At 44.0% G+C, this 26,287-nt stretch overlaps 1 protein-coding gene across 1 annotated transcript in view; it reads left to right on the top strand.

Moving 5' to 3' along the window:
- Nucleotides 1-4,655: 4,655 nt before the first annotated feature.
- The window catches only part of agrn (agrin), a 188,326-nt gene continuing 166,694 nt past the window's right edge, over nt 4,656-26,287 (top strand). Inside the window, exons 1-2 of the mRNA XM_068750622.1 lie at nt 4,656-4,865; nt 6,058-6,319. Of these exons, the coding sequence (XP_068606723.1) occupies nt 4,656-4,865; nt 6,058-6,319 (472 nt within the window). The remainder of the gene's footprint in view (nt 4,866-6,057; nt 6,320-26,287) is intronic.

Below are 26,287 nucleotides of genomic sequence, written 5' to 3' on the forward strand. Positions count from 1 at the left end.
AACCACAAGATACAAAAAAACTGGCGATCTGGCGTCACTAATAATAAATACAACAAAAATACACAGCCTAACAAAAGAAAACCTGCACGCTGCAGAGGATACAGACGTCACCAAAAAAGAGAGGAACTGGAGGATGACACGGTGAAGTAGGAACACAGGCGCAGAATGCAACACACACGGACACCAGGACGAACGCATCAGCTGGCAGAGAACTGAGGGAGAGGAGAGTGGATGAAGGCTCAGGGCTGATGAGGGATGATGATCAAGTGTGTCTCGTCCAGTCCGTCCTAAGCGGCCACGCACCCTACAACTAAAAAAAAACAGAGACAGGGGTGAGCAAAGGGAAAACACATAAGAAAACAGACTAATTACGAATCAAAACAGCATAATCCTGACGTTAAAGCTATACAAAGACTCATTTTGACACTTTTTCATGGCGAAACAAGCCGTGAAGTTAGCAGTAATTTAAATTTGAAATACAGGACAGGTACTATCGGAGCTACAACCGAGATCGGTTCCGGCCACATGGCCGACATGAGGGAATCTTTGCTGTACATGGTATCAAAGTGTTGCATTTATAAGGAACTTTTTCTTTAATTTTTTCTTTTATTATACATAACCTTGTTTACTCTTTATTTACAATTTTTAAGCCTTTCATTTTAATCATTTAATCATAATTTTTCAATTGTATATCTATTATATACAGTATAGTACGTGCACGTATTGTATTTTAAGATCTCCCATCTTTGTAATCCATAGGCAGACAGTATATGTATCTTTTCCATAATTATACTGCATTGTTTTCAGGCGCTTTAATTTTGTAAATATGATATGATAGGTTAAAGAAAAAAATACAGTATTACAGAGCAGTTTTATTATTGACAAAAAACAAAACAAAAGCAAAGACATAGTACAGATGTAAATATGAAAAACAGGCATCACTGAAATACTGCGTGTGCAAATAAATGAAAAATAATTTTAATACAGTACTGTACTGTAAAGAAGTTCTACAAACAAAATTAAAGTCCACTGGTGCTTGGTCGCACATCATCTCCGCTTGATGGAGAGGTCTGGCTGCGGGTCTGGTGAGGCGGGGGGGTTCCACATGAGGGGGGGTGGGGGGGGTCCACATTTGGAACAATGGTTCTCTTTATAAACATGCTGAGATCACTTTGAATCTCTCGTTTTTGCCAATTTTCACCGGAACATTACCACAAAAAAATCAACTTTATCCACTCTGTTCTTCTTCTTCTTCAACTCATGCACGAGCCACAGGTAGAGCGTTGACGTGCAGAGCGCTGACACGGGGAGAGTGCACACGCACCCGTTTTGAGGGGGGAGATTGCTGCCAGACATGTTTCAATACTTAATCATAGAACTACGTAAACTACGCAGGATTGACTGGATGGTTTAATTTAGCAGTTTTTGGGTTGTTAATGACCCAAAACCACCAAAATATGAGTGTAGAAACACGGGAAAAGGGATTTTTTCCATAATATGTCCCCTTTTACTTCAGTGATTGGTTAGTTATTGGGGCGCACGCACATAATTAGTCACCAAAACACGACACCTTCAACCCATCCTGCCTAATTGCTCACTGTGTGGATGCTGCGCTGGTCTTTCCTCCATTGAACAAAAATGACTTTCCATTAGGGATCATAGAGGATTGGGGTGGAATAAAGGCCCGTCTGAAATTAGTCTTCTGAAAACACGTGAGTGCAGCTGCTGAAAATAGAGATCCAAAACAATGAAGCCAAAAAGCAAAGCTGGTGAATACAATCGAGCACATTGTAACGCTGTAGTAGGAGAATGCTGTAGTATTAGAATGCTGTAGTATTAGAAAGCTGTAGTATTAGAATGGTGTAGTATTAGTAATATACATTTGTCCTTTTCCATTGATTGAAGACTCTATAACGTACAACACATTTGGACACACCGTGTTTAGCTGAAACGGGGGGGGGGGGGGGGCACTTCTTTATTATGCGGATCCGCATCCCGGAGCCGAAGAAGCGGTTGAACACGAACGAATGAACAAATTTACTCGTAACACCGCTGAACCCTGGGAATCCCAAAGCGTAAACATTAAACCAAGGAGACGAGGGCAGATTTTGGGAGTAATTGTGCAGCCATCTCCACTATTATACAGACAGTCATGGTTGTTAAACTTAGTAAATATCTTGGCATTGACAGGCTGACCTTTGACCCACAAGTCGGCGGGGTGTGTGTGTGTGTGTGGAAAAAAGTATATTGTTATCACAAACTGTAATATCAAGTTTGTTAATCTGCTGGTACGGGTCAATCAGTTTCAAAAATAGAAATCAACTTTGTTAAAGTCTGCAGCGAGCTTTCAGGCACGCCTTTAAATATCGGCACCATGAAAAGGAGCCCGATCCATTCCGGCCGTCCCCTTTACTAATTCATTCCTGTTGATCCCCAATGCTCGCTGATATATCGTCCCAAACTTGCAGGACCAGTGGGCTTCAACTCATTTGTTGCTGCTGCTATTGGCTGGTCTAATTGCCCCTATCGGTGATAATAAAAACATTATTGATCCTTGAACCATTGACCCGCCAATGTAAAACTTTATTTTTTCTATCGCTGAACTTACAGCTCAAACTGCAATTTCCTCATCAAACACATGGATGTGGAAACATGCAGGGGCGTCACTAGGTTTTAAGGACAGGGGGGGCTTAGCCCCCAGGAGATGCAAAGGATGTGAGCAAATGTAGCGTACGAGCACAAAACCTCACAAACGGCTAACAAGGACTGAGAAATTATACACTAATATTATTTCAGTCTGTTTTTTAATACAGTACAACAACAAACAGGTTTAACCAGTAAGATAATGTTTACAGTATTAACAATAAAAAAATGGCTCACATTACAACTTATTTGGTGGATGGAAGCATCAAAGAATGCTGTCTGTTTCTAAGAGAAGCAAATCTGTCGATCACTCTGTTGTGATTCTGAAGCTTGTCTTTTTCAATGACTGCAAGACTGTGAAGTCTTTTCTGGCTCGTTTGAGCCAGACGCAGTGCACTAAAGGACCGTTCACATGAGCAGCTGCTTACGGGCACTGTTAGGGCAACTTGGGTAGAACCTTCAGAGAGGGAAACATGTCTGAATCAAGGAGGTTGTGAACAGACAATATCTCTTTGGGTAAACATCCAGCCTCTGTTTTCTGGCCGCCAGAACCTCCTCTGTTTTCAGGCTCTAGTGTTGAAGTTCATTCAAGTGTGATCCACTCAATAAGTTCTCACATTTAGGACACATTTAAATCTTAACTCAAGCTATCATCCTATCCACAAAAGGGAAAAGTAACTCTCTTTTCACTGTGTCTGAGTTCTAGTCAGTGCGTGAACCTGCAGGTTCCTCCAGGTTCTGCAGGTCTCTGCACCTGATTCAGGGAGGCTGTGGGCGTGGCTCAGGGCTGTAGTTCTCCCATACAGCTCCATGGCTAATGCATCTGTGCGTTTCCCTTAAATCTATCACACACTAACTAAATGTTACTACCAGCAGTGATAAACACTTACTTTCTTGAAAAACTTTCTTATATCCATTCTTCATCCATCCGTTCACGTTCTTCTCCTAAAGCTTCAAACATGCTGCAGGGACTGACGTCCTACAATTAGCGCGGTCACAGGGAAAACGTGGACTGGAGTTTCAGTGATGCGAGCATTCTCTATAAGAATAGGTGGAACGGGTTCTCTACCTTTCGTCATGATGTGAGGGGAAACTGATTCATGATCAGATGTAAGTAAATAATGACAGGTTACATGTTTTTAAACATATATTCTGGCGGCTTTAATAGAATATGTCCGCATTTTTTGGTCACTGAACAAAAAAAAAAAAAAAAAAAAAAGGTTTTTTTTTATAAAACAACCCAAAATTATTTAGGGGGGCTTAAGAATATTTTAGGGGGGCTGAAGCCCCCCTAAAATAGGCCTAACGACGCCACTGTAAACATGGCTAAATAAAGTCAAATAAAGTACTAAAGTAATACTGCATGCAACTCCTTATCCTGCGCAGTGAAGCCTGATGGGCGTCAGATTTACAGCCCACACTGCAGCAGACGTAAAAAGGGATGCTCCCATGTGCGCCTCCAGCCTGCTTCTGCTCAGAGGGACCTTAGGCAGGGACACTGTCTGTCCGACTGGGGGCGGCGTTGGACACACAACCACCACCTCCCACCTCAGCCTCACTTTGCTGCTGGGATCAGCCATTCAGATCGCATGCAAATCCAGAGAGAGAGAGAGAGAGAGAGAGAGAGAGAGAGAAGAGGGGGAGAGAGAGAGAGAGAGAGAGAGGGAGAAGAGGGGGAGAAGTGCAGTTGCATTCCTGGAGAAAGAGATCCCAGCCCCTTCCTCCTCCTTCCTCTCTTCCCTCCTGCTCTTCCAGCCGGCGGCGGCAGTGAGGGATTCTTGTTGTGTTGCAACCCGGGCTGCAGATGCGGGGAGCAGGGCTGCGGGAGTGAGAGAGAGAGAGAGAGAGAGAGAGAGAGAGAGAGAGAGACACCGGTAGTCCGTAGGGAAGTTGTGGAAGGAGGTTCGGTGCCACGTTCAAACGCACTCTTTAGAGTTTGGAGCTCGTCCTCGACCCCCCCCCCCCCCCGGGCGCGCTTACATCGCATTTGAAGTTGACCCCCCCCCCGGCTGATGGCGATGGGCTCCCAGCGATGGGCTCTCCGGCCCGGGAGGACAGCGCTGCTCCTCGCGGGGCTGCTCGCCGCTCTGTGGCCGCGCTGCGCCGCAAGTTGCCCGGAGAAAGACTTGGAGGACCGGGAAGAGGAGGCCAACATAGTGTTAACCGGCACCGTGGACGAGGTGATCAACGTGGACCCCGTGCACTACACGTATTCCTGCAAGGTAAGTGATCTGATTTGTTTCCTGAAGGGGGGGGGGGCACCTGCTCCCCCCACCATCACATTCTAATGTGCACTATTAGAAAAAGTCCAATCACGACTTCACACCTTTACCCTCGTGGATGCAGGTAAAATGCACAACAGAGAAAACGAGCAAAGCCAGTCTGCAGAAACACTGATAAGTAATCCACTGTAAGAAATAGAGGGATGATGCTTTAAATAATAATCATACTAATTCCATTTATGACGTGGAGAATCCACGAGACCATGTGAGTGAGGGGCCCCAGAGACTGCCCCCCCCTCCCCCCTTGCTGGGCTGCAGCCTTGACTCGACTTCGAGTCGTGCACCTTGAAAAGCTGCAACTTCACTTGCCATTGGCTGCAGATCTGTGACATTTTGCGGCTGTAACTGTGACGTCCTTTTGTGATTAGCAGGGTCTTAAACTGTCACAGGCAGCGAAGTGCACTGAGACTGTTGCGAGGTGTGCCCAGAGCAAAGATTGGTAGTCGTGCTTTATACATAATCATTAATCATTCATGTCCAGCCTTTGTGTGATAGATCAATCCGAAGTAGTAAAATCACCAAGTGACATATTACTTACAGGATTAAGATTAATAAACCACCAAAACAGCCAAAAATGTTTTCCTCCATTCTTCTTTTTAACATGACCCTTCGTTGTGAAACAAACGTATACACATCATGAACTTGTGGCAGACCACTCTATAATCTGTCAAAATAAACAAGTGGTGTTTGGTCAGCTCTCTTGCTGCCGCTTCCCGTCTCCTGGTGAATGAATGGAGTAGATTAAAGGCACGCCAGCTCGCCTTCTGGAAACAGAAACCGCCACCATGTGCTGAAATTTGACAAGACAGCCAACATGTATTAGAAGGGATAAGCTTTCCCATGACAGTGTGTAAAAACACCCTTTTTGGAGCATGAAGTGTTGCACTTTGGTGTGGATGGACACTTGATCTTTTGTGTAAAACTAATTCTAGTGATAAATAATTGCTCAGTAAACAGTGTTGCCTTTGCATGAGCTTTGAAGGAGCTCTGAGAGAAACTGATTCAAATGCGCCAAAGGTGGTCACGGCACATGTTACATGTTACATGTTACGGCACAGGCATGCTCATACTAATGACAATCTAAATTGGTTTGAACAATATGTGCTATCTTTCTGTTGCCCTTGGTGTAAAGGTCAGGGTCTGGCGCTACTTGAAAGGGAAGAGCAGCGTCGACCGTGAAATTCTCCTGGACGGTGGCAACAAGGTGATGATTGGTGGCTTTGGAAACCCGGGGATCTGCGACAACCAGGTCGCCACGGGCGACACTCGCATTTTCTTTCTCAACACTGCTCCGCAGTCCACGGGGCCAGAACGCAAGACCGAACTTATGCTCAACTCAAGCCTGATGAGGATTACCCTGCGCAACTTGGAGGACGTGGAGCATTGTGTGGAAGGTAAGCATCCAGTTTGTTGTGGGTGGAACAAGGCCTCGGGCCCGTCATGGGTAGGAATACATATTACCGGGAGTCTGAAAATGGTCCCAAATTGCTCACAGCAATCATAAATCCTTAGAGTAGCAAGGATGTCATAGGCTGATGGCTGCCGAAATGGCTTAGCCTCTGGGTGGGTTCGAGAGTCAAAGGTTTCCCACAAGTCAGTGAAATGAGAATACCTGAGTCATGCTGGTAGCTTTGTTGCCATGGGAAGTCTCCACCCTTTTGCAGGTCCGCTTGAGGTGTGTGTCTGATTAACACCTTGAGGACACGGTTTGAGTTGCTAAGGGACGGTTCCTGACCTTTGCACCTTGTAGTTGGGCTGTGGGGAAGCTGCGTAACACTTACATGTACATATAGCACATGAGCACATGACATGGAACCCTCACAAAGTAATACAGGTTTTCTGTGTGTGTGTGTTTTCTTTTCTTTCTTTTTTTTTTTTTTACAGCTGACTCACAGGTTCCGATCAAACCAGAAAACAAAAGCAGGCAGATTGATCAGAATTTTGTCATGTTTAGTTTTTGTCTTGTGTCTGTGTTTCTCCCCACTTCCTGTTTTATTTTGGCACTCACTCACCCCTCCTCTCTCCTTTCTGACCTTGACTTCCTGCCTTTGTGTGGTCATCAATCCCGCCCCGATTGGTTCCACCTGTGTTCCCCTACCTCACGTATAAATTGTTTGTGTCTCCCATTGCCCTGTGTGTTTGAAAGTGTTTGATATTGAATTAGACATTGCTTCTGGGGTCTGTGCATTTGGGTTCAAGTCCTAGTTTGGGTCGTGACAAATTTTCGTACAAGTGAAAATCAATTTAAAAACATTTTCATAGAGATTCTCATCTTTTAGAAGCAAAAAAGAAAGATCTTGTTATTTTAATGAATTGCATACAATAATGCCAACCTAAGAAATTACTTGAGCAAATAGCTTGACTCCTCCAAATCCCTTATTTGGTTGGGAAGTCATTTGTCAGGCTCTTACGAGACGAACCATGCAGCCGTGACTAATGGATCTCGGCGTCTACCCAGCCTTTGCCCCAAGACAGCGAACAGAACAGTTAGCTTGCTGCTGCTTTAACTTTAACTGGTGCTTGACAATGTTGGCAGGTGTTCACAATTTTAATCTAAGTCTTAGACAGGCCCGGGAGGAAATGAATCAGACCACGACTCGCCTTGCTGAGAGTCTCCAGAGGCAATTGCTGCTTCGCAGTCGTGGGGTCTGCATTGTGAACGGTTCAGGGTGGCAAGACGTTCCGATGGATGGATCCGGCTTGCAAGCGTAAAGTTTCATTTGGCACACACATAAAACTTCTTCTGTTTGTCTGTCCGGGCACGAAACACTGCTCTGCTAACCTTTTTATCCAGCGCCCTTTTCTTTCTTTTCATCTCCTGCTGAGGATAGGGGAGTTTTTTTTGTTTTGTTTCTTGGCTCTGACAAACTGTCTAGAATGTGCCCTTTTTGTTTCAAGGCTTTGTATTTGAAGAGGGTTTACTTCGCGTAACCTGATATTTTTTCCCCCTCGTATCCTTTTACAGCTTAAGAAGTAGCAGCATGGAAATACTTAAAGGAATCATCTGGGGAGCGTTTTGAGGCTTCTTATGCAGTGACTGTCGATACGTAACATTCTGGCACAAACTCTGTATTTGTGTTCTGTGTAGTGAAATCAGCCCTGATGATTAGCTGACATATTTCCATCTGGATTGACAATGTTGAGGTTTAAGTGCAAGCATTTTTAATTAAGAGAGTCCAAGTCAAATCCCCTTTGTTCTGTGCAACGCCCCCCCCCCCCCCCCCCCCCCCCCGGGACATCAGTGCACCGGGACAAGACTCTACCTGCAAGCAGCACTCATTGTGCCCTCCTCTGCTTTCTACTCATTCTTGACATTTTCCGATAGCTAGGATAGACTCAGGAATGCTTGGCAGCGAGCTTGGGTGGGAAGGCTCTCGGATGTGAAAGGGAAAAAAAGGCTTTGTGTTAGCGCTTTTTCCCACCAGGAGTTTTTTGGGGGGACGCCGACACGATGGAAAATAAGATGAGTGATATAGTCAAAGTTAAAAACAGAGAAATTCCTTCTCGCATGTGAGAATGCGAGGAAGGCTGTGTTTGCTATGGCATATTTTGTTGGGAGTTTGGATCGGCGCCGGGTGACGATAGGCGCCTTCAGGCATTGTTTATCGCACTATTTCTGCTGCGCTCTTCGCACTGGCACTTCAAGGCCACTCCGTCTCTGCATGCGATCACTTTGCTGCAGGGTTTTATCTGCCACAGGGCGGCCCTACCCGAAGGAGCGTTTGCAAGATCTCAGTAAACACCAGTGGGGTTGGTCAGACATTGAAAAGTTACCCCCCCACCCCATTTTTGTTCCCTGATGCCTTATATTTACTTGAATACATGGTGTTTTTTGCTATATTGACACTTCTGTGATTAAAGAAATAAAGTAAAAAGCAAAAAAAAGTGAACGTTTTACTCGAAATGTCCACGGTGTTCCACCTCGTCTCGCCTGATAAGCATAAAAGCCGTCGGGACAGAATCTCGTCGTCTTCCCGCTACCGTTCAGCGATGTGTTTGACACCATGGATGATTGTGCTGTGCCGAGTTGACCAATAGCATGTTAGAATCAAATGGAAGAGAAACTCATAGTTTTGCAAACGGGAATGAAGAGTCAGCAGAATGCATTGTCCTCCTGATCCGCTAGACCAGGGATCTCAAACTCGCAGCATTTGTTGCCCGCAGGATGATATGAAAGTTTGAAGTTAATGCGGCCTGCAAGTTTTATCAGTTTTTTTATTTTCGTATTCAATAAATGAATATCTCAAGAATGTCTTTTGACTTTTCGATTGTTAAAAATGCTGAAAAGATCGTCTTGAAACCACGTTTTTCAGAAAATTGAAAAAGTAAGATATGCTCATTATGGGAGAGAAGTTTAGCTGCATTCGTCTTTCTTTTTTTGGGGGGAATACCTGATGTGGCCCGACCTCACCCAGACTTTTCCTGCCACGCCCCCCCCAGGTAATTTGAGTTTGAGACCCCTGCCTTAGAGGTAAGAAGATACAGACATTATGCTGCACTTCTTTTCCACTCCCCCCCCCCCCCCCAATGCTGCGTTAATGGCAACAAAGCGTGTAGGTGTTTTGAGTTTGGAAGAGAGGAAGCCCTCTTGATGGAGACGTGTTGAGCGGTACAGGAAGATCTTATCTGTCTGGCTCTGCTTATCAGCTGCTTTTGTTTCAGCACTTGATGTCAGAGTCTTTCTCTCAAGGCTCTGGGGAAGAAAAGCAGCAACAAAGGGCTGTTTCTTCCTCCTGTCCTGATTTCTTCTTCCCTTTTTTTTTTTTTTTAAATCTGCTTCTTACTTAGAAGAGGAGAGACGAGCCAGTCAGAAGTCAGTGCAAAGTCCTGCGACAGCTGCATCAAAGATGATTCCTTTATGCCTTTAAGCTGTGCCTATTTAATAGGGAATACAGGGCGGGGCTCGTGTGCTTCACAAAGTCTTTGTGGGATGTTAATGAGCAGCGTTTTACTGCTCAACATACCACTGACAATTTATCATCTGTGTGCATAGCTGTCCAGAGGTTCACTGGTAATGGGGGCTAGCCAGGCTTGGTGAGAACATGATGGGGGGGTCTTGATTTTCCAGCAGGTGGTCTTGCTTAATGACGGTCGCGCAGAACCGTAGAATGTTCCTCGGAGTGGGAGGGATGTGGGATGTCTGTTTAAGTGCTCTCTAGGGCTTTTTCAGTGACTGAGCCTCAGCCTCACACAAATCTTTGAGCTTTCTTCCCGCTGTTTGTGCAAGGAGGTGGCCCAGGAGGAGCTGGAATTCCTCACCTGTGCCAGCGCCTACCTGGCTGCCTCCGCCCTCCTCACCTGCTTGCTATGTAGGGAGACAGTGATGGGACGATAAGAGAGTCATGAATGCTTCAGTTTTTAGCCATGATGTAACTTGAATGCTTGAATGAACATCCAGAGGGCAGGCGGCTCCGTTGCTTCATGAGAAATCAAAGACTTACCGCCCCTTCAAAAAAAAGGGTCACTTCACAGTTAATCAGTGACTGGAAACACTTGAAGATAAAATATAAGGTTTCGTTGGGTTAACTTCCTCAGCTGTTTTTAAATGTAAATGTTTTTTATTACAGTAATATCTTGACGTATGAGTAAAATTCGTTCCAGGACCGAGCTCGTAACTCAAATCAATGTCAAATAAATGTTTCACATATAAAATAACTGAAAACAATTTCATTAGTTCCAGCCGTCTTAAAACACTCAAATCAACGCTAATAACAATGTAATAAAAAAAAAAAAAAGCAATATAGATTCACACACGCACACAATGATAAATGATGTACAGTATTATTGTACTATAAAATGTGGTTTTATTATGAGATTAACTTCCAGACAGACATCCTTCTGTTTGAGGATTGTACACGTCGTTGATGTACTCCACTCGTACTGGCGTGCCAAATCACTAACGTGCACACCACGGCCACGTTGATCAATAATCTCACGCTTCATCTCCATCGTCATCGTATGTCTTTTCTTCTCACTGCCATCCTTACCCCTCGCTTTCTTTGGACCCATCACTCATAACGAGTACTCACAGATACAGCCACATCACGTCAATAATGGAAACGCAACACGGGAGACGAGTACGGAAGGCGGTGAAGACCTGAACTGAACGAGTGAAGAGCAATCGGCCCTTTACACCTGATAAGAGTGGGCTTACTGGTTTAGTGCCTTTTTTTGTTTGTTTGTTTACCATGAACATTTATTCTATTTGATTCAAACGTGATCATTTCCCCTGCGTTTAGCAGCAGACCTTTCTTCTGACAAGGTGGTCCTGCCTCTATGAAACGTTCTGGGAAATCTAGCAGCAAGTTTTCTGCCCTATAATTTAAATATCCGTCTCAACTACCACCTGCTCCTGTTTTAAGCTCACCTAGAAATTGTGTTTATGGATTAGAGCATCCATCCTGTACAGTAAAACATGACAACCTAACATATATTTGACTTTTCAAGTTATAAAACAAACAAAAAGAAAAGTGGGTAATTCCAAATGGGGGAAATTGTGTGAGAAACATACACAGCCATGACCTGGTGTCTGAAGTAAAGCACCGGGGTCCTTATCCAGTCCATGTTTTTCACAAGCAGCCCTTTGTCTTCAGGGAGTCATAAGAAGTCAAGACTTCAGGGATTGGATTTTTCTCAGGGTCCTTTAATGGATTAGGCAATCGCCTAAGAGTCAGATTTCATTCGCTTGCTCGAGCTTTTCTCCAAAGGTGCACTCTAGGTAAGTCCGCGTACCACGTGTGGCTTATGTCAAAGCATTTATGCAATGAAGCGAACAGAATCTGGACAGCTCAAAAGGCTCTGATGAAATAAGCAACAAAGGCTCAACGAGAGAAACGAGGCCAATGGACCTGTTTCCCCGCTAGCCCAGAATCTCCAGAGTTATTGCACAGTTTAGATTTTAATTAAACAAATATGCGGGAGTGGAAAGCCTGTTTGGCATAGCAATAAAGGGCTCTGGAAATGAAAATGCCATGAAAGATGGAAGAGAGCAAAGCTGGAACAGACCACTAACCGCAGGCTGTTCACCTTGGCCGGTACCCCGACTAGAGCGAGGAGTCGATTGCTGCCTTTTCTGATAAGGATGATATTGATTGGACCCAAAGACACCAACAAGATCGCCACTGCGCACATGCACAGATTCTATTTAAAACAGACATTCTATTCAGTGAATATCGTTGTCATATTGTCAAGCCTGAAATTGAGGCGGCCTGAAGTTGGCGGGAGTTTAAGTCCCAGATAAGCTCTTCAGTCGAAGAGAGGGGGAACTGAACTGGGAGGGGGACTAGGATGCACAGTGACCCGGAAACATCCGTCTCCCATCCCATAAGGAGCTCAGTGCAGCGGTCTGCACAAGCTCTGGGCTCCCTTTAGGGAACCGGATCTGTGACAGAATTCTTGCTCCGAGACTACATTTCTGAAACACATGCTCTGGCAAGTGCGGCCACTTTGCTCTCAGCGAGCCAAGAAACATCAGTTTAAAGAAAAGAGGGGGTTTAAGATTGAGGTCAGCTCAGCTGTCCCTCCAGTGCGTATCGCACTGATGGAAAACAAGGAAGAGTGTGGTTTTGTTTTGCCCTGCTACTTCTTTCTCATCAGTGGATGCAGAAGGAACCTCAATGACAAACGCTCTAAACTATAATTGCTTGCTATTGTGCCTGCTAAACGCCCTCGGCTTATGACGGGGAGTCGATTATTGAGCATATTGCAGTGCGAGCTTATTTGGTGTCTGGTTTTCTATTTGCGCCTCCAGAATTAAATCAGCGAGTTCCAGCAGTTTGAGGATGAACACCTCTCAGTGATGTCCGTTGTTTGCACTTTTTGAGGCCGTTTCTCTGATAGGCTCAGACGTAAACACATCCTGTCACCTTCTGGCCTGGAGATGCAGTCAACCGATGCTGGTTGACTGCATAAAAAGGAGGGATATAATCTTTTTACACCAATATCTACTCACCATAAATTGTGGTCTCAATAATTGCTTCTGTCCTTACTGTTAGTTTTTTTGTTTTATAAATTCCACATTCTTGTCTTTTAATTCAGGGTTCTTAGTCTCTATGTTCCGAGGCAGTTTTGAACCCTTCATTGCCTCGATAATGAAGCCAGTCAGCTGTAGATAAAACCGTGTTTTAAGTCTGACTCCTGGTTTGTCTGTTTGTTCTTTTCTTGGAGGTCGTCAGCTCCTGTTCTTCCTCCTCAGTTGGACTTTTCCCCTTAGCAAAGACGCTCTCCAAAGAAGTTTGTTTGTTTGTTTTTAATTATTGATTTTCGCTATTTTACGGCTGTTTTTTAGTAACGTATCATGTCACCAAAAATATTCACAGGCGAATGTTATGTTGGAGAAACTCCGGTCATTTTTCAAAATAAAACGCCTTTTTTAGACGTTAATAATCGATACAACACAAATTATATAAATGAGTTATTCTTTCTGTGCGGCCCGGTAACAAATGCCACACGGCCCTGTACTGGGTCACGGCCCGGTGGTTGGGGACCACTGCCCCGCACGACACCCATGTAATAATAATAATACATTTTATTTATATAGCGCTTTTCTAAAAACTCAAAGACGCTTGTAGCGTTAGTGAATGCATTAATATGCTGTTGAAACAGCCTCCGCTCTTCTGGTCTGGCTCTTCTTTAGAATGAATAACCGACTGTAAGATCTTGCTCCCATTTAGCCACATGCTGCTCAAACAGGAAGGAAGGCAGACGTGACAGTCGGGGGTCCCGTTCTCACAAACCTGTTGTGCTATTCACAACCTTATGCAGTGCTGTTTTGCTCCCCCCCCCCCCCTTTCCGCTCCGCACCCTCATCTTGACTTCATCATCCAATCTGAATGTCGAGAGGATGATAAGTCCGGGACAAACTTCGCTTTCCTTTGTGTCCTTCCTTTCTTTCTTTTTTTTACACGGATAAAATCCTTTTCTAGAAGTTGTTGCCCCGCCCACATTGCCATTATTCTCACAGTTGTCATCTTCTTCCTCCCAGTGTTCCCTTCACGCAGCAGTTTCACGTGTAATTAGACTGGAATTCCCTGCTCCATAAAGCTGTCATAGTGCTAACAACCAGGTGCAGTTTGTGCAGACTTAACATCAGCCTCTGACCTAATTCCTATAACCTCTCTCTCTCTCTCTCTCTCTCTCTCGCTCTGTCTCTCTTTCAACTCCCTCAAGATCTTAAAAGAGCAGATTAGACAAAACACACGTAGCGTTCAAGAAGAATTCTGTTGCTCGATTGTGAGAACTGTTGCATACCTGACTTTTGTCTTTCCAGAGACAGCTATGTGAAGTCTGAGACATCGCCTGCAGTGATGTCGGACCTCTGCAACCTGCTGCTCAGGCGAGAGGCTGCCCGACATTAGCAGCTTCGACTGAATCGCGTCTTGATTTGCAACTGTTACACAAGTTGCATTGTGGGTAATGTAGGCATCTAGTTTTAGCTTTGAGGGAAAATAACAATCAGTTTTCCGACTGCGGTACATTGATTTCCATCCGATATATATTATGTGTGTGTCAAAATAGAGCATCTTAAGCAACGCTCTAATTTTCAAATGAATCAAAGTGCTTCTACGCGGGAATAAACAAATCAGATTTTTTTTTACTTTCCAGATGATTTTAGTTTTGGTTGTTTTCTCTCTTAAGAGATGAACCCTCTTCAGAACTCGTCGCCTCTCTCTCTCTCTCCCTCCCTCCCTCTCCCTCTGCTTGCCGTCCAGCCTGAGAGATTTGTCAGGCCTGAGGGAGGTGCTCGGCCTGCCCCTGTTGTTTTAGACAACAATGGCAAGGAAGTGATGGCTTTCAGAGACAAACAGAGATGTCTGGCAGATGATGTCTCACTAACTTGACTAAGGACCTACACACACACATGCACACACTTTGCTATCTCCTCATTGGAATGAGCCATAATATGAAGCTTTATCTTTACCAATCATTATATCGCCCATTGAGGTCTGCTCCACTCATGACTCTCTCACTGCTGGGGATGCTCTGAAACACTTCTCCTTCTCCTCTAGCTCACATCCTACCTGTGGAGCGTACCCACTAACAACATTCAACAAGACACCCTCAATCTCCAGCATGAAACTCATCAGTCTCGAGTAATATTTATAAAAAATAAATAAATCTGCAAATGAGACAAGGGATTATCCCTCCTTTGTATTGAGGTTGTGACTGATAATCCCATTTCACCTGAAAATCGTAGGACACTGAATTGAACAAGGATTAAAAGAAAATTAAGGGAAAACTTCTTCTGTAATTTGGGTGAACTGTGCCTTTAAATTGTCCTTTCGTGAACCACCGTAGAAGACACATGGAGCCTGGACCATCAGAGAATCGTGTGCTGTACTACAATCCTGCACAAGCAGACGTGGTGGGTGCTATCACTAAAAAGTGAAAAGTGCTTTCGGCATTCGCCAGCAGAAAGCATGACGCCTCAGAGAAACTAGGCCTGGGGGGCAGACGTTTTTATCACAGTGTGAGGTATGCCCCGATCGGGCTCTCTCTTCCTCTGTGTTGTCACTCTGACAACCCTCGTCCTGTATCCCCTCCACATTGTGGCCTTGTTGCCACATAGCACTCTCTCAGCCATTCTAAGGACAGTAGTGCAAAAGTGAAAAACGTTCTACTTCTATCAATCAGAGAGTATTTCTCTCTGCACTGAGTGGGCAGAGGTTTGCCCTTGAAGAACACCGGAGGTAAACGTGTTTCAAAGGGCTCTTAGAGAAACATATGAGCAGTGAAACGGATACAGGTGCTGAAAGTGGAGCGATTGAGTTTTTGCAATGTGCTCGTTCTTCCATGAACTTTGTTGCAGGCTTGGACAGGTTGCCAGAATGACCTATACCTTCTTTGACTATGCAAGTCGATTAGAACCGTTAAAACCAAGTCGTGTTTCTTTGTAAATGACCGTAACGTCAGTCTTTCACAGATCGATGATAACGCAATACCCAATAATAGTTTGACAGGGGTGGAGTTCAAATGCAAACCTGCCTTCTAACAGATTAATTAAATATGCCACCAATTTGTCTTATCTAATATGTTTTTTGGGAAACAATATTTCTTTTTCTCCATATAATTTTTTATTTTCTTTTACCGTAATCCGTTCCGGCCGTCTAAAACAAAATGATATAATAAATGATACACAGTATCACTGTAATATAAAATGTCATTTTATTACGAGTTTTTGACAGACGATAGCGCTAACAGTGGCGCGCCGTACACTTACATCAACTTAGCCATGATAGTTCATCTCCATCGTCATCGTGCGTCTTTTCTTCTCGCTGCCGTCCTTACCCCTGGCTTTCCTGGGACCCGTCACTTATAAGGAATACTCACACAGATACAGCCAAAATCACGTCAATAATGGAAACACAACACGGGTTTATTTGATATGTCATGATTGGACATAAGGTCTATACATGCAGGAGGTCTACATGGATGTGTGCTGACTTTGAGGTGACCAGTGATTGTTAGGAATAACACGTCATCCCTTGGCGAGATAGACAGAGGTTTGTCTGGTCTTCCTGTGCTCCTCTGTCTCTCCTTCATGATCCCTGCGTCTCCTCTCGCTACGTAACCACAGGGTTATCCGTTAGGAACTATTTCAGTGTTTTTTGTTTTACATTTGGGCCCAAAACGAGTGTCAATCTGGACACCGCATTTAACCACCTTGAGGTCATCAGTGCATCCTGGATCCTCGAGGCCAGGGCAGGTTCTAGCATGTAAAAGCTCCAGTGTATTCAGTACTATTGGCTCCCAGCAAGTACTGGCCTTGCTTTTATCTCCCATGAATCGAGGGAATATCTAAAGGTGCTTCAAAGGTTAAATCTTATGGGACAAATGACGCAAATTTTCATGACACTTTTCAGATACAGCCGTGTCCTCTGACTATAATTCATTTTCTGTGCAACTATGACTTCAACAGCAATTATTTGATCTCCTTCACACATCAACGGCAGACATACAAATGGAATTACCTCACATCCTTTTTCATCCGTTGATTTCCAAGACCTCGTTCTATCCCAGTCAGGGTTCAGGCTGGCACGTGACGGTCCAATCACATCCCATTCCAGTTAAAAGTGGGAGGAGTGAAAGTCACCTGAGGCCAGAGGCTGTGTGAATGGATGGGGGCTAAATCAGCCTCAAATATGTTCACATCTACAAAGCACCTCAGATTAATTGTTTTTTTTAATGTATATTTTGGGGTCTCAGAAACAACGACACTGAGTTGTGATTAAAGCTCCAATATTTTTAAGCATGTCTCACGTCAGACTATCAACTTTTCTATCATGAATAATTGCTCATCATTTAAATGCACGATGTTAACAAGTGTGTTTTAATGAAGTCAGAATGTGTGGGTGTGTGCGGGTGTGTGCTCTTCCCACTGAACACATCCATCCCCTTCCTTTAGTAGTTCCAAAGTGGCTCCTTTGTTGCTCCCTTTCAAGCCAAATCTCTTTCTTTGTCTCCGGATGTGTTTCTGTCTATATGTGAGTCACTCTTAAACAAACTGTTATTCTCCAGCTATGTCTCTCTCTCTCTCTCTCTCTCTGTTCAGCCTGAGCAGATTGGACTTGTTGGTTTGCGATGCCTGCAGAATCTTGATCAGCTCAAATTTACATTTAGACAATGGCAGGAGTTGAGAGGCGATTTCTTCCTTCTTTTTTCCTTTCATTTCCCCTCCCGACCGCCGATTCCTCTTCCTTGTTCTCCCTTCTGCGTCTGTACCTTTGCCAGCACCCCCCCTTCCTTCTAAATAAAGGATGGAGTGAGAGCCTCCTCCACACTCGACTAAACTGAATGTTTCTGGACTTCATCAGCACCCCAGAGGACAGAGGATGCCGGCCGCCCGATCTCTGTCCACTCATTTTTAACTCGACTTTTGTCTTTGACATTGCGTTACGGCAAAACGCCGCGTGTTGGCGTCAATTAGCATAAACTTCATTTTGCATTAATTCTAGTGTCACACATTGAAGTTCGAATTCAGATCCTGTTTGTAAGCATGCGCCCTCAAGGTTGACAGGCTGCTCTGTGCTCAAGCATAAAGCCTCTCAGATTTGGCGACGTGCTGCAAACTGAAAGTGACCCTGCATATTAATTGCTGCTTAAACTAATTGTAGCATCAGTGAGGTGGGGAGGGCCTGTCGTGGTGCAATCAAGCTAAAAAGAAAGTAATTCGTGAAATATTGTTTCATGAGATAGGAGAATCACATGGACAGGTGTGTATATAGGTTTGGGCTGTAATGCATACCTGCTGAGTAATCCATTGGAGAAATGAGTGAAGTCTGTTGGGCTAGAATAAAAAAATAAATTGGTTGTGTTAGCTTGGATGGATGGATTTCATCTTTGCATCCCTCATGCCCAGTCTGCTTCTAAAAACCACACTGTCATGTTGCTGGGTTGACAGGTAACAAATGGCTTGGCCTGTTATCAACGACCAAAGGTCTATCTGAGACAAACATGTTGCCGGAGATATTAAAGGAGGAAAGTAACAAACGGGGAAAACGCACGAAATAACGCTGACGTTTCCAGTAGAAAAGGGCGGAGCCATATTTAGTTTACAACTGAAGTCACCACGGCTTCTTCTTCTTCTACTGTTTCTGGTATATTTGGTAAAATTGCGCATGTCAAGATAATTTATTCCGATCAAAAGTGTGATGCATGAACACGCAAGTCCTAATCGGATCAATCTTTTTAGGGTCCATGAACACAGTGCATCCAGTCGTAATTTTAATCCGAACGCTGATCGGATTAAATACATTTTGTCCATGTACACGCAGCCACTGTGAACATTTATGCTTCTGTAGGACGGTTTAGGCACAGTGGAAACTAAAAACAACCGTCACGGGCAGAGCAGCATATCTCATCGCAAAGCTCTGGTTTACGCTTTGGAAGCGTTGGGAACTTTCTGATTTAAACAAATGTCAGAATGTCACGTTCATTCCACTTAATTCAGTGCGGTTGTAGCTGTAACTGTGAGGAAGTGTGTGAAACATATAATATATGCTGCCCAGCAGAGGAGGAAGAGGGCCGGTCATCAGAACAACACTGACCACCTTTAATAGCAAACCTTAAAGTTTAATATTCCTCAACCGATCATTTGAATCAGGTGCATTGGGAGAGCAATCGGCGAAAGCCTGAATCCAAAACAGGGTCTGGGAATTCTCAGCACACCTCTGAAGAATCAGCTTCCAACTGGATTGTTCTGACAAGAACAGGTTTACTCCTCCCAATCTGCTTGTGGAAAATGGGAGCTACCCTGAAAATGTCCAAATATACTTTATTTATTAAATAAAATTCTGACTACGTGTACTTCCTGAGCAAAATCACTTTGGGCAAAATGAGAGGGACATCCAGGAAGAGCTGATGGTGCTCCCTTTTGGGCTAACGTCAGATACCATACCATTGTCAGATTATAATCCGACATTAGGAATGGGGCGAAACATTTAATGCACGGATCACACAACTGTTGATCATTCAAAAATCTGGCCTGAACGTTGATGGTTAGGATAGATGAACATGTGTGGTAGAAAGTGCCAAGGAGGATGCAGTAGAGCAAAACATGTGGGCGAGGAAGCTTAATTAATTTTATAGCCTTTCAGAAAAACTGCACGTGATGGACCTCATAATTCTTGCCAGCATGAAGTCACAGGTCCATGAGAAGAGGGGCGCTTTGCCTTTAGGCTCACCGGAGGCAGATTGCATGCAGTCAGCCACTGTGGTGATGCTAAATGAGATCCTTCATGTAAATCGGATGGATGGTTTGGAGGTGAAGAGCCCTATGACCCCACTAATAATTGTATTTATTCTCAATTTCACTTTGGATTTTACAGAGGATGAGGCTGAGGCGTGTGCATTTCTATGTCAGCATATGGGTTTCTGCATTTGACTTACACACATGTGGTTGTGTATATTTGGAAGTACAATTTAGGTGAGTGCCCCCCCCCCCCCCATGCATCAAAGACCTATGAAATCTCCTGAGATTGAGGAGACTGCTTTCTAATTTCCCTCCTCTCTCAGATGAGCTAACTGGACTTAAAATGTGCTGAGAAGAAATACGTTTTTCTTTTCTTAATAAACAACAAACTTTAGAGACCCGCTCAATTATTAAGCAACTGAAGGAAGGTTGAGTTCAGCTTATTGCATCTGCAGTGCTCGGCAAGCACGGCGGATAGCCTCCAAGCTGGAGCAGATTGTGAAGGGTCACCCTCAGGCCACTGCCAGGGCTGCTTTTAGATCAGCGTCGACAAAAAAGCCATGGGGAACGGCTTCTTGTGGGGGTGTGGGATTTGGGGGGGGGGGGGGGGGGTGGCAGGCAGTTTCCTTTGTCGTTGACTCCTTGTCTTTTTGAATCGTCCCCTCCGAGCCACCTGTCAGCTATCACAGCCGATTATCAAAGATCTGAGCTGAGCGTGCACACTTCACCCGCACTGGACTTTGCGTATGAGATATATGGCTGCGCTCTTCTTCTTGTGAGATGTCCCAGTACTATCCCACCATGCAGCACCAACCACAATCCTTGAGAAACCTTTGGGAGCAGAAAGGATTAAGCAGCTGTGAGGAGTCAGGGCACCAAAGTGTATTGCGACTTTTGAAAGAGTGAGTGGTATAACCTCCGTCCCCGATCTGGATCACACACATAATGACGCACAGCAGTTTTTCAGAATTCTGCTCCTCCAATCTCGGTGCAAGTCTTGGCCTCATTCATTGAGCCATTGTGTTTAAGTAACTGCCCAGATCATAAAAAAGAAGCCACAGATCGCTCTTTGTGGGTTTGAGTTGGAAGAGTCAGGAACGACCCACACACAAGCACTCATCCAAGCACACTTCATCCTGCCCGGTCCTGGTTACGGAGACAGGTTCTCATGTCGGCAGATTATTCACGGGGGATTTCGTTCTAAATGAGGTGAACTCTGCGTCCCTCAGAAGTGACTGCCAGGGTTTGAGCTGCTCCTTTTTGTTCTGCTCCCCTTTGTTGGCGTGCATGGTGGAGAAAGCTGACCCCGGATGTGACAGGCACACAACAGGAAAGGAAAAAGCCATTTGTAGCTGTGACTTTCAGAATCAAGCGAGCATTTATTATGTGTGATTGGCTGTCAGATGTGAGAAGAAAGAAATGCTCCTTCCTCTCTGTGGATATTCTTGTTTTTTCTGAAGCTCAGTGCTCAAAATGATGTTCCATATGCAGTACATATCATCATTGATTGGAAATGTTTTTTTTGTCCTCCTTATTAATAATGTCTCAATAGATAATTTACATTTTTATCGATAGCACTAATCCTGAAACAATTAGATAAACTGATTTACTGAACGGTGTAATCTCAGATATCCTGTTCTCAAACAGCACGGGTTTGTTGCTTTTCACTTTGGTGGACAAAATAGTGACCATTTCCCCTGAAAACCGAAAACTTGTGTTAGGCTTTGCCTGTCCAATTACTGCAAAACTTTGCGAATGTTCCCCTGAATGGTATGTTTTTGAAAGATTTCCATTCTGTGAATAGACAAAAAGCAACACCACCTGAAAATAATGATGTCATAGCCTCACTTTGTGCGCCTGTTATAGTTCCAGCAGCCTCATTTGCATACACAATCAGTAAACATCCTACTGTGGCCAAAACAATGTAAATACAATGTTGGACTGTCTGCTTCTGTTTGGGCTTCTATTGAGATTATTAAAAACTCTTTCAATGTAGATTTGCTGAACGTCCAATGTGATCTTATTCTGTAATGTTGATTTTAAAAAGTTGGGCTGGTTCATTGGCGGATGGCCCCTGTGGGGCCCTCGGGGTCGTTCTTGGGGTGCTGCTGTGGCTTGGAGTGTTCTGGGGATGCTGTGGTGCCCTTTGCGGGTCCAGGTGACAGCTCTCGCCTTCGGTGGAGGTTTCATGCATGCCAGGTCCACCACACCAGGTTGGATAAAAGGGGGAGAACAAGCACAAATTAATCCACTAAATGTTTCCTCAGAACACTGTCTATTTATCACGTTTTGGTCTGTCTGTCTGTCTGTTTGTCTGTATGTCTTGTTGGTTTCATGTTTCACCGTGGTGTGCACAGCCCCCCGATGGCACAAAGTAAGAAATCGAACTTAACTCTTTTGCCGCCAGAGATTTTACAATAAAATATTCAGTTTTGACATCACATTTTTAAAAGGTTGTAACTTGATAAAGCCATACTGTAAATGAGAATAATCATCAGTATGAACGAAAGTTCATACAAGTTCAACCAGTTTTGTGTATCTTGTAAAGGGGCTTGTAATTATCAGTACAGCTAAACAAAACATCTGACATTAACCCTCTTTGCATCGGCAAAAGTGAGAAGTGGGATACAGCCATCAATCAAACTGATGTTTGACTCAACATGGAAAGCGGAAACCAGAAAGTATGACATTTCACAGTTTGCACAGCTTGCCAGTCACTCCCGACATTCTTAATCCGGTCCTCTGAGGATGGATGTTGCTGTTGCAGAGTTCTGGATATTTCCAGCCTTGGTTGACTGCCTTGCTTGTGGGCCTGTGAGTGTCTGGAAGTATTTGTCTGGTCACTCTGTGGTGGTGTAAATGTCTGCGTCCACAAACACTATCCAGTTTTAATGTACAGACTGCAAGTTTCGTCAACATTTGAAGGCAACGAACTGAGATAGCGTGTGGATGTGTGCAGCGCTCAAAGGGCTTGTACAGCATGTCACCGGGAAACGCCAGCTCCTCCTCCTCAGTCATCCTTTTGGTCCTGACCTCGGAGCCATCTGCAAACACTGTTAACATACTCAGTGTGATGACTGTCTGCCTCTCCCAGAAGACAGCAGAGGATGTTTGTTCAGGACTGTTATTAGTTTTCAATGCACGTTTGGTATTTGGGAATGCAAGTTGGTACTGGTTTGCCCTAATTTCATTTCTTGCAAAGTTTTGTGTAAATGCAATGAAGGCATTATGGAGGTCTAATTAGGCCCGAGCGCCTATCCTAGGCGTAAGGGGCTATTGCTTTTGCAACGCAGAAGACGACAAGTTGACGAGCGCAGCTCGTCAACCCTCAACAAAGTTGTATTATGATTATTTTGCCTGTGTTGGCCACAACTGTATGAACAGAGCTGAATTGCACATTCTGTAAAAGTGAGACAGAAAGGCAGCCCATGTCATATTGTGCATGCGGCCCAGACAAGAAGACTTAAAATCATCCATCCATCCATTTACTTTTAGACAAGACTTAAAAGCAGTGAGAAGAAAATCCTCTGGAAATCTCTTCAGATTGGAGAAACACAAACGTTATCTGCCAAGAGGACAAGATTATGTTCTTATATGTCACAGAACTTTGTTTTGCTGGTGGATCCTCAGTGCAATAGTTAAAATCACACATCGCCATTATAAAGGTTTTTTTAGACGTCTGTGTAAAACAGGCTGGTGCCTTGCTCAAAGACACTTCAGCAGGCCAGGTGCTGGCTTGCATCTAGATCTTTCGATTTAGAGTACACATTAAACAAGAGGCATTTTTATAAGATAATGCACTTTATATAACTACATGAATGTTTTTTTTTTTAAGTTGAAAAACTGTGAGGTGTTTAGAATAAGTCATGTTTTAAGTGGACATATAGATGCATTTAAAGCAATTTCAGTACAATGGATTCTCAGAGTGTTCTTATCAATCATATTTAATCAACTTATCAGGACATTTACGGGACAAATCAGTTGGCAGAGAAACATGGAGATTTCAAAGTCATGGCAGCAGCCCAGTAAGATATTACCGGTACATCTACCTAAATGGGGTCCTTAGACATATTGATTCACTCGCTTTAAAACACAGCGGATTCTTTTAGAAGTTACTCGGTTTTCTTAATGCACAATGAGCATGATGCAGACTGAGCTCAAGGTCACAATAGCATTAAGAATTAAGCTAAATTACATTAGACCCTAACCAAATTACCTTCCTGTAAACTCCATGCTTTACAAGTCACATTTGGAGCCATCTTAACCTGATTAACACAGCAGGATTATGCATATCTCTATCAAATCACTGTGACTTCTTCAGAGCTTTGCTGTATGTATGCATATTCACATTGTTAAAATGGAAAGTAGGTCTTAAACTCATCTTGTTAACTCAAGTTGCAGAATATAGTACAAAACAACATAAATTGAACTTCCACCCTAAACCGGTTAGGTAGAAAGTGGCTTAGCCAGTTTGTAGAAATAGTTAGGCACTGCATTACAGTGTTCGTAATGCCCTCATAAATCTGAGGCTAGGGCAGCAGCACAAGCCTTTTCATTGGCACTCGGTTTGGAAACTTTGGGTTCTTGCTCTAGTACCTGCTTGGTTGCTAAGGAATTGGTCTTATGTAATGAAATGCCCATCGCTGACATGGGCACTAGATTGTGCTGAGACTGAGAGTGGGGCCAAGCAAGAGGGGAATGGAAACTAGAGCGAGGCAGAGGGCTGGGGATGGGCCCCGGTGAACATCAAATGCGTAACAGAGAGCTGGACGAGAGTGGTGGGGGGGGGGGGGGGGGTGCTGCTGGCTCATTTCCATCACCCGAGGAAGGGATTTGACCAGTTTACTTAGAAAGGGTTTGCTCAAACCGTTTTAGTTCATGAGACTTAAAGCTTTCTACAAATTTTACGTACGATTTTGGTTTGTGCTGATGTCAAATCCATCGCCGACTCAAATGCTAACTCAGATTGAGATCTGAGAATACGCTGACATCACTGTGACGAGGCAGAAATGGGGGCAGTCATTTGATCTGAGACAAATCTGGCAGTTACTCTGCTGACCATTGCTGTCTTGGCTTTACTGAAGGAACAATAGCCAATGCAAATGAAATGAACTTTAATTAATAAATGGTAAATCATCATTAAATTAGCCATCACATGAATTGAGTTTTGCTAAAGTCGTACTAAGGCTCGTTTTCCCAGGCCTTCATGTGGGTATGCATTTCTGCTCTCTCTTTTCCTTTTTCTTTCTTCCTGGGATTTTATCCATTTCACTCTTTCCATTCATTTGATTCTCTTTCTCTACCTTTTATTTGCTGAACCTCCAAACTGAGTATGAAAAACAGCAAATCATCTTTTACCTCCAAAGCCTACGGGAATCTTTGACCTTTGCGCTTACTATTTGACCCCGCATCTCAGTTTCTTCCCGACATTCTCCTGAACTCAACATGATGCATTGACTACATTCGTGCTACAAAAGCTGAATAGACATCACAATACAATACCAGTGTGTATATCACCTGCCTGCTCATTCATCAGTAAATGTTCCTATAGATGCTGATGCCCGACAGGCAAGATTATATTCCCACAATAAGTAACAGCTAAGGATAACAATGGAACCCGAGGAGGCTATTTAGTAGAGTATTTGTCCTTCTGTTGACTTTTGGACATTTTTGAAATTCCTTCCTGCATTCATGTTTTGTGCAGACGTCGTCACGTGTCAGCGCACCACCGAGCTTATTTTGTTGGTGGTGAAATGGCCTTTGATTAATCGACTGACTGTGTGACCACTATGAAAATGAGAAATAAATATGTTCAGTAAGCAGAGTGACAGTGCAGTGGTAGCACTAAATGTAGAGTTTTGGTGTCTATTTCTTCACTGATTGTAGTCCTCCATTTATGTCCAGAGCTTTTCTCAGACTCGAGCTACTGCGCTCTTTGATTTATGATTCTTGAAAACCCAGGGGTGAAACTGATTGAAGTTGCACAATACTCACTAAATTGCTGCCTGTAACTCTGACATCTTAACAAAAACCTGTGTTGTGGTCACAGGTGTTTCACAGGGACAAGGGGGACTAGGATGTGGGTGTGAGTTCGTCGGAACATAATGGATCAATGAGCTGGAGATACTGTTGTTAGGTCAAATATCCAGTGGAGAGAATCAAATTCAATCTTTTTCCTCGGCTGTTCGCCGGGTGAAGTCACATCCAGAAATTCTACCCGTCTGAATATTGTGAGGGTTCATGCTTTGTGCAGGCAAATAGGCAAGGGTGATTTGGCAGAGTTAGTCTTGCACCAGCAATAGGCGATGGAGGAGCTGGTTAAAGACATTATGTGGAAATGCAAACTGGATTGTGATTACCAGGGAACTCTGCCTGCCTGAAATCTGATGCAGTCTTTTTAATGTTGATGTAGAGTTGAGTGCAAACTTAATGGAACACCTTTAGCACCACATTTATCTAGTCGAGTGAGAACTTCACTCATTTAAAAGGTCACCGTTGCTCTTAAAACAGAATATCAGCATCTAAATGCTGCAGATTCAGATTTATTACATGACTTGTATCCAAATAGCTGCACCCGACTGGGCCGTCTGGACTGCAGCCTTATTAGCAGGAGCTCTCAGTTCAACGGACAAGACAATGGGCTGCGAGCTGGTTCTCTGCTCTCGCATCAGTA

This window comes from Brachionichthys hirsutus, chromosome 2 (assembly GCF_040956055.1).
Source record: "Brachionichthys hirsutus isolate HB-005 chromosome 2, CSIRO-AGI_Bhir_v1, whole genome shotgun sequence".
In the NCBI taxonomy this organism is placed as follows: Eukaryota; Metazoa; Chordata; class Actinopteri; order Lophiiformes; family Brachionichthyidae; genus Brachionichthys; species Brachionichthys hirsutus.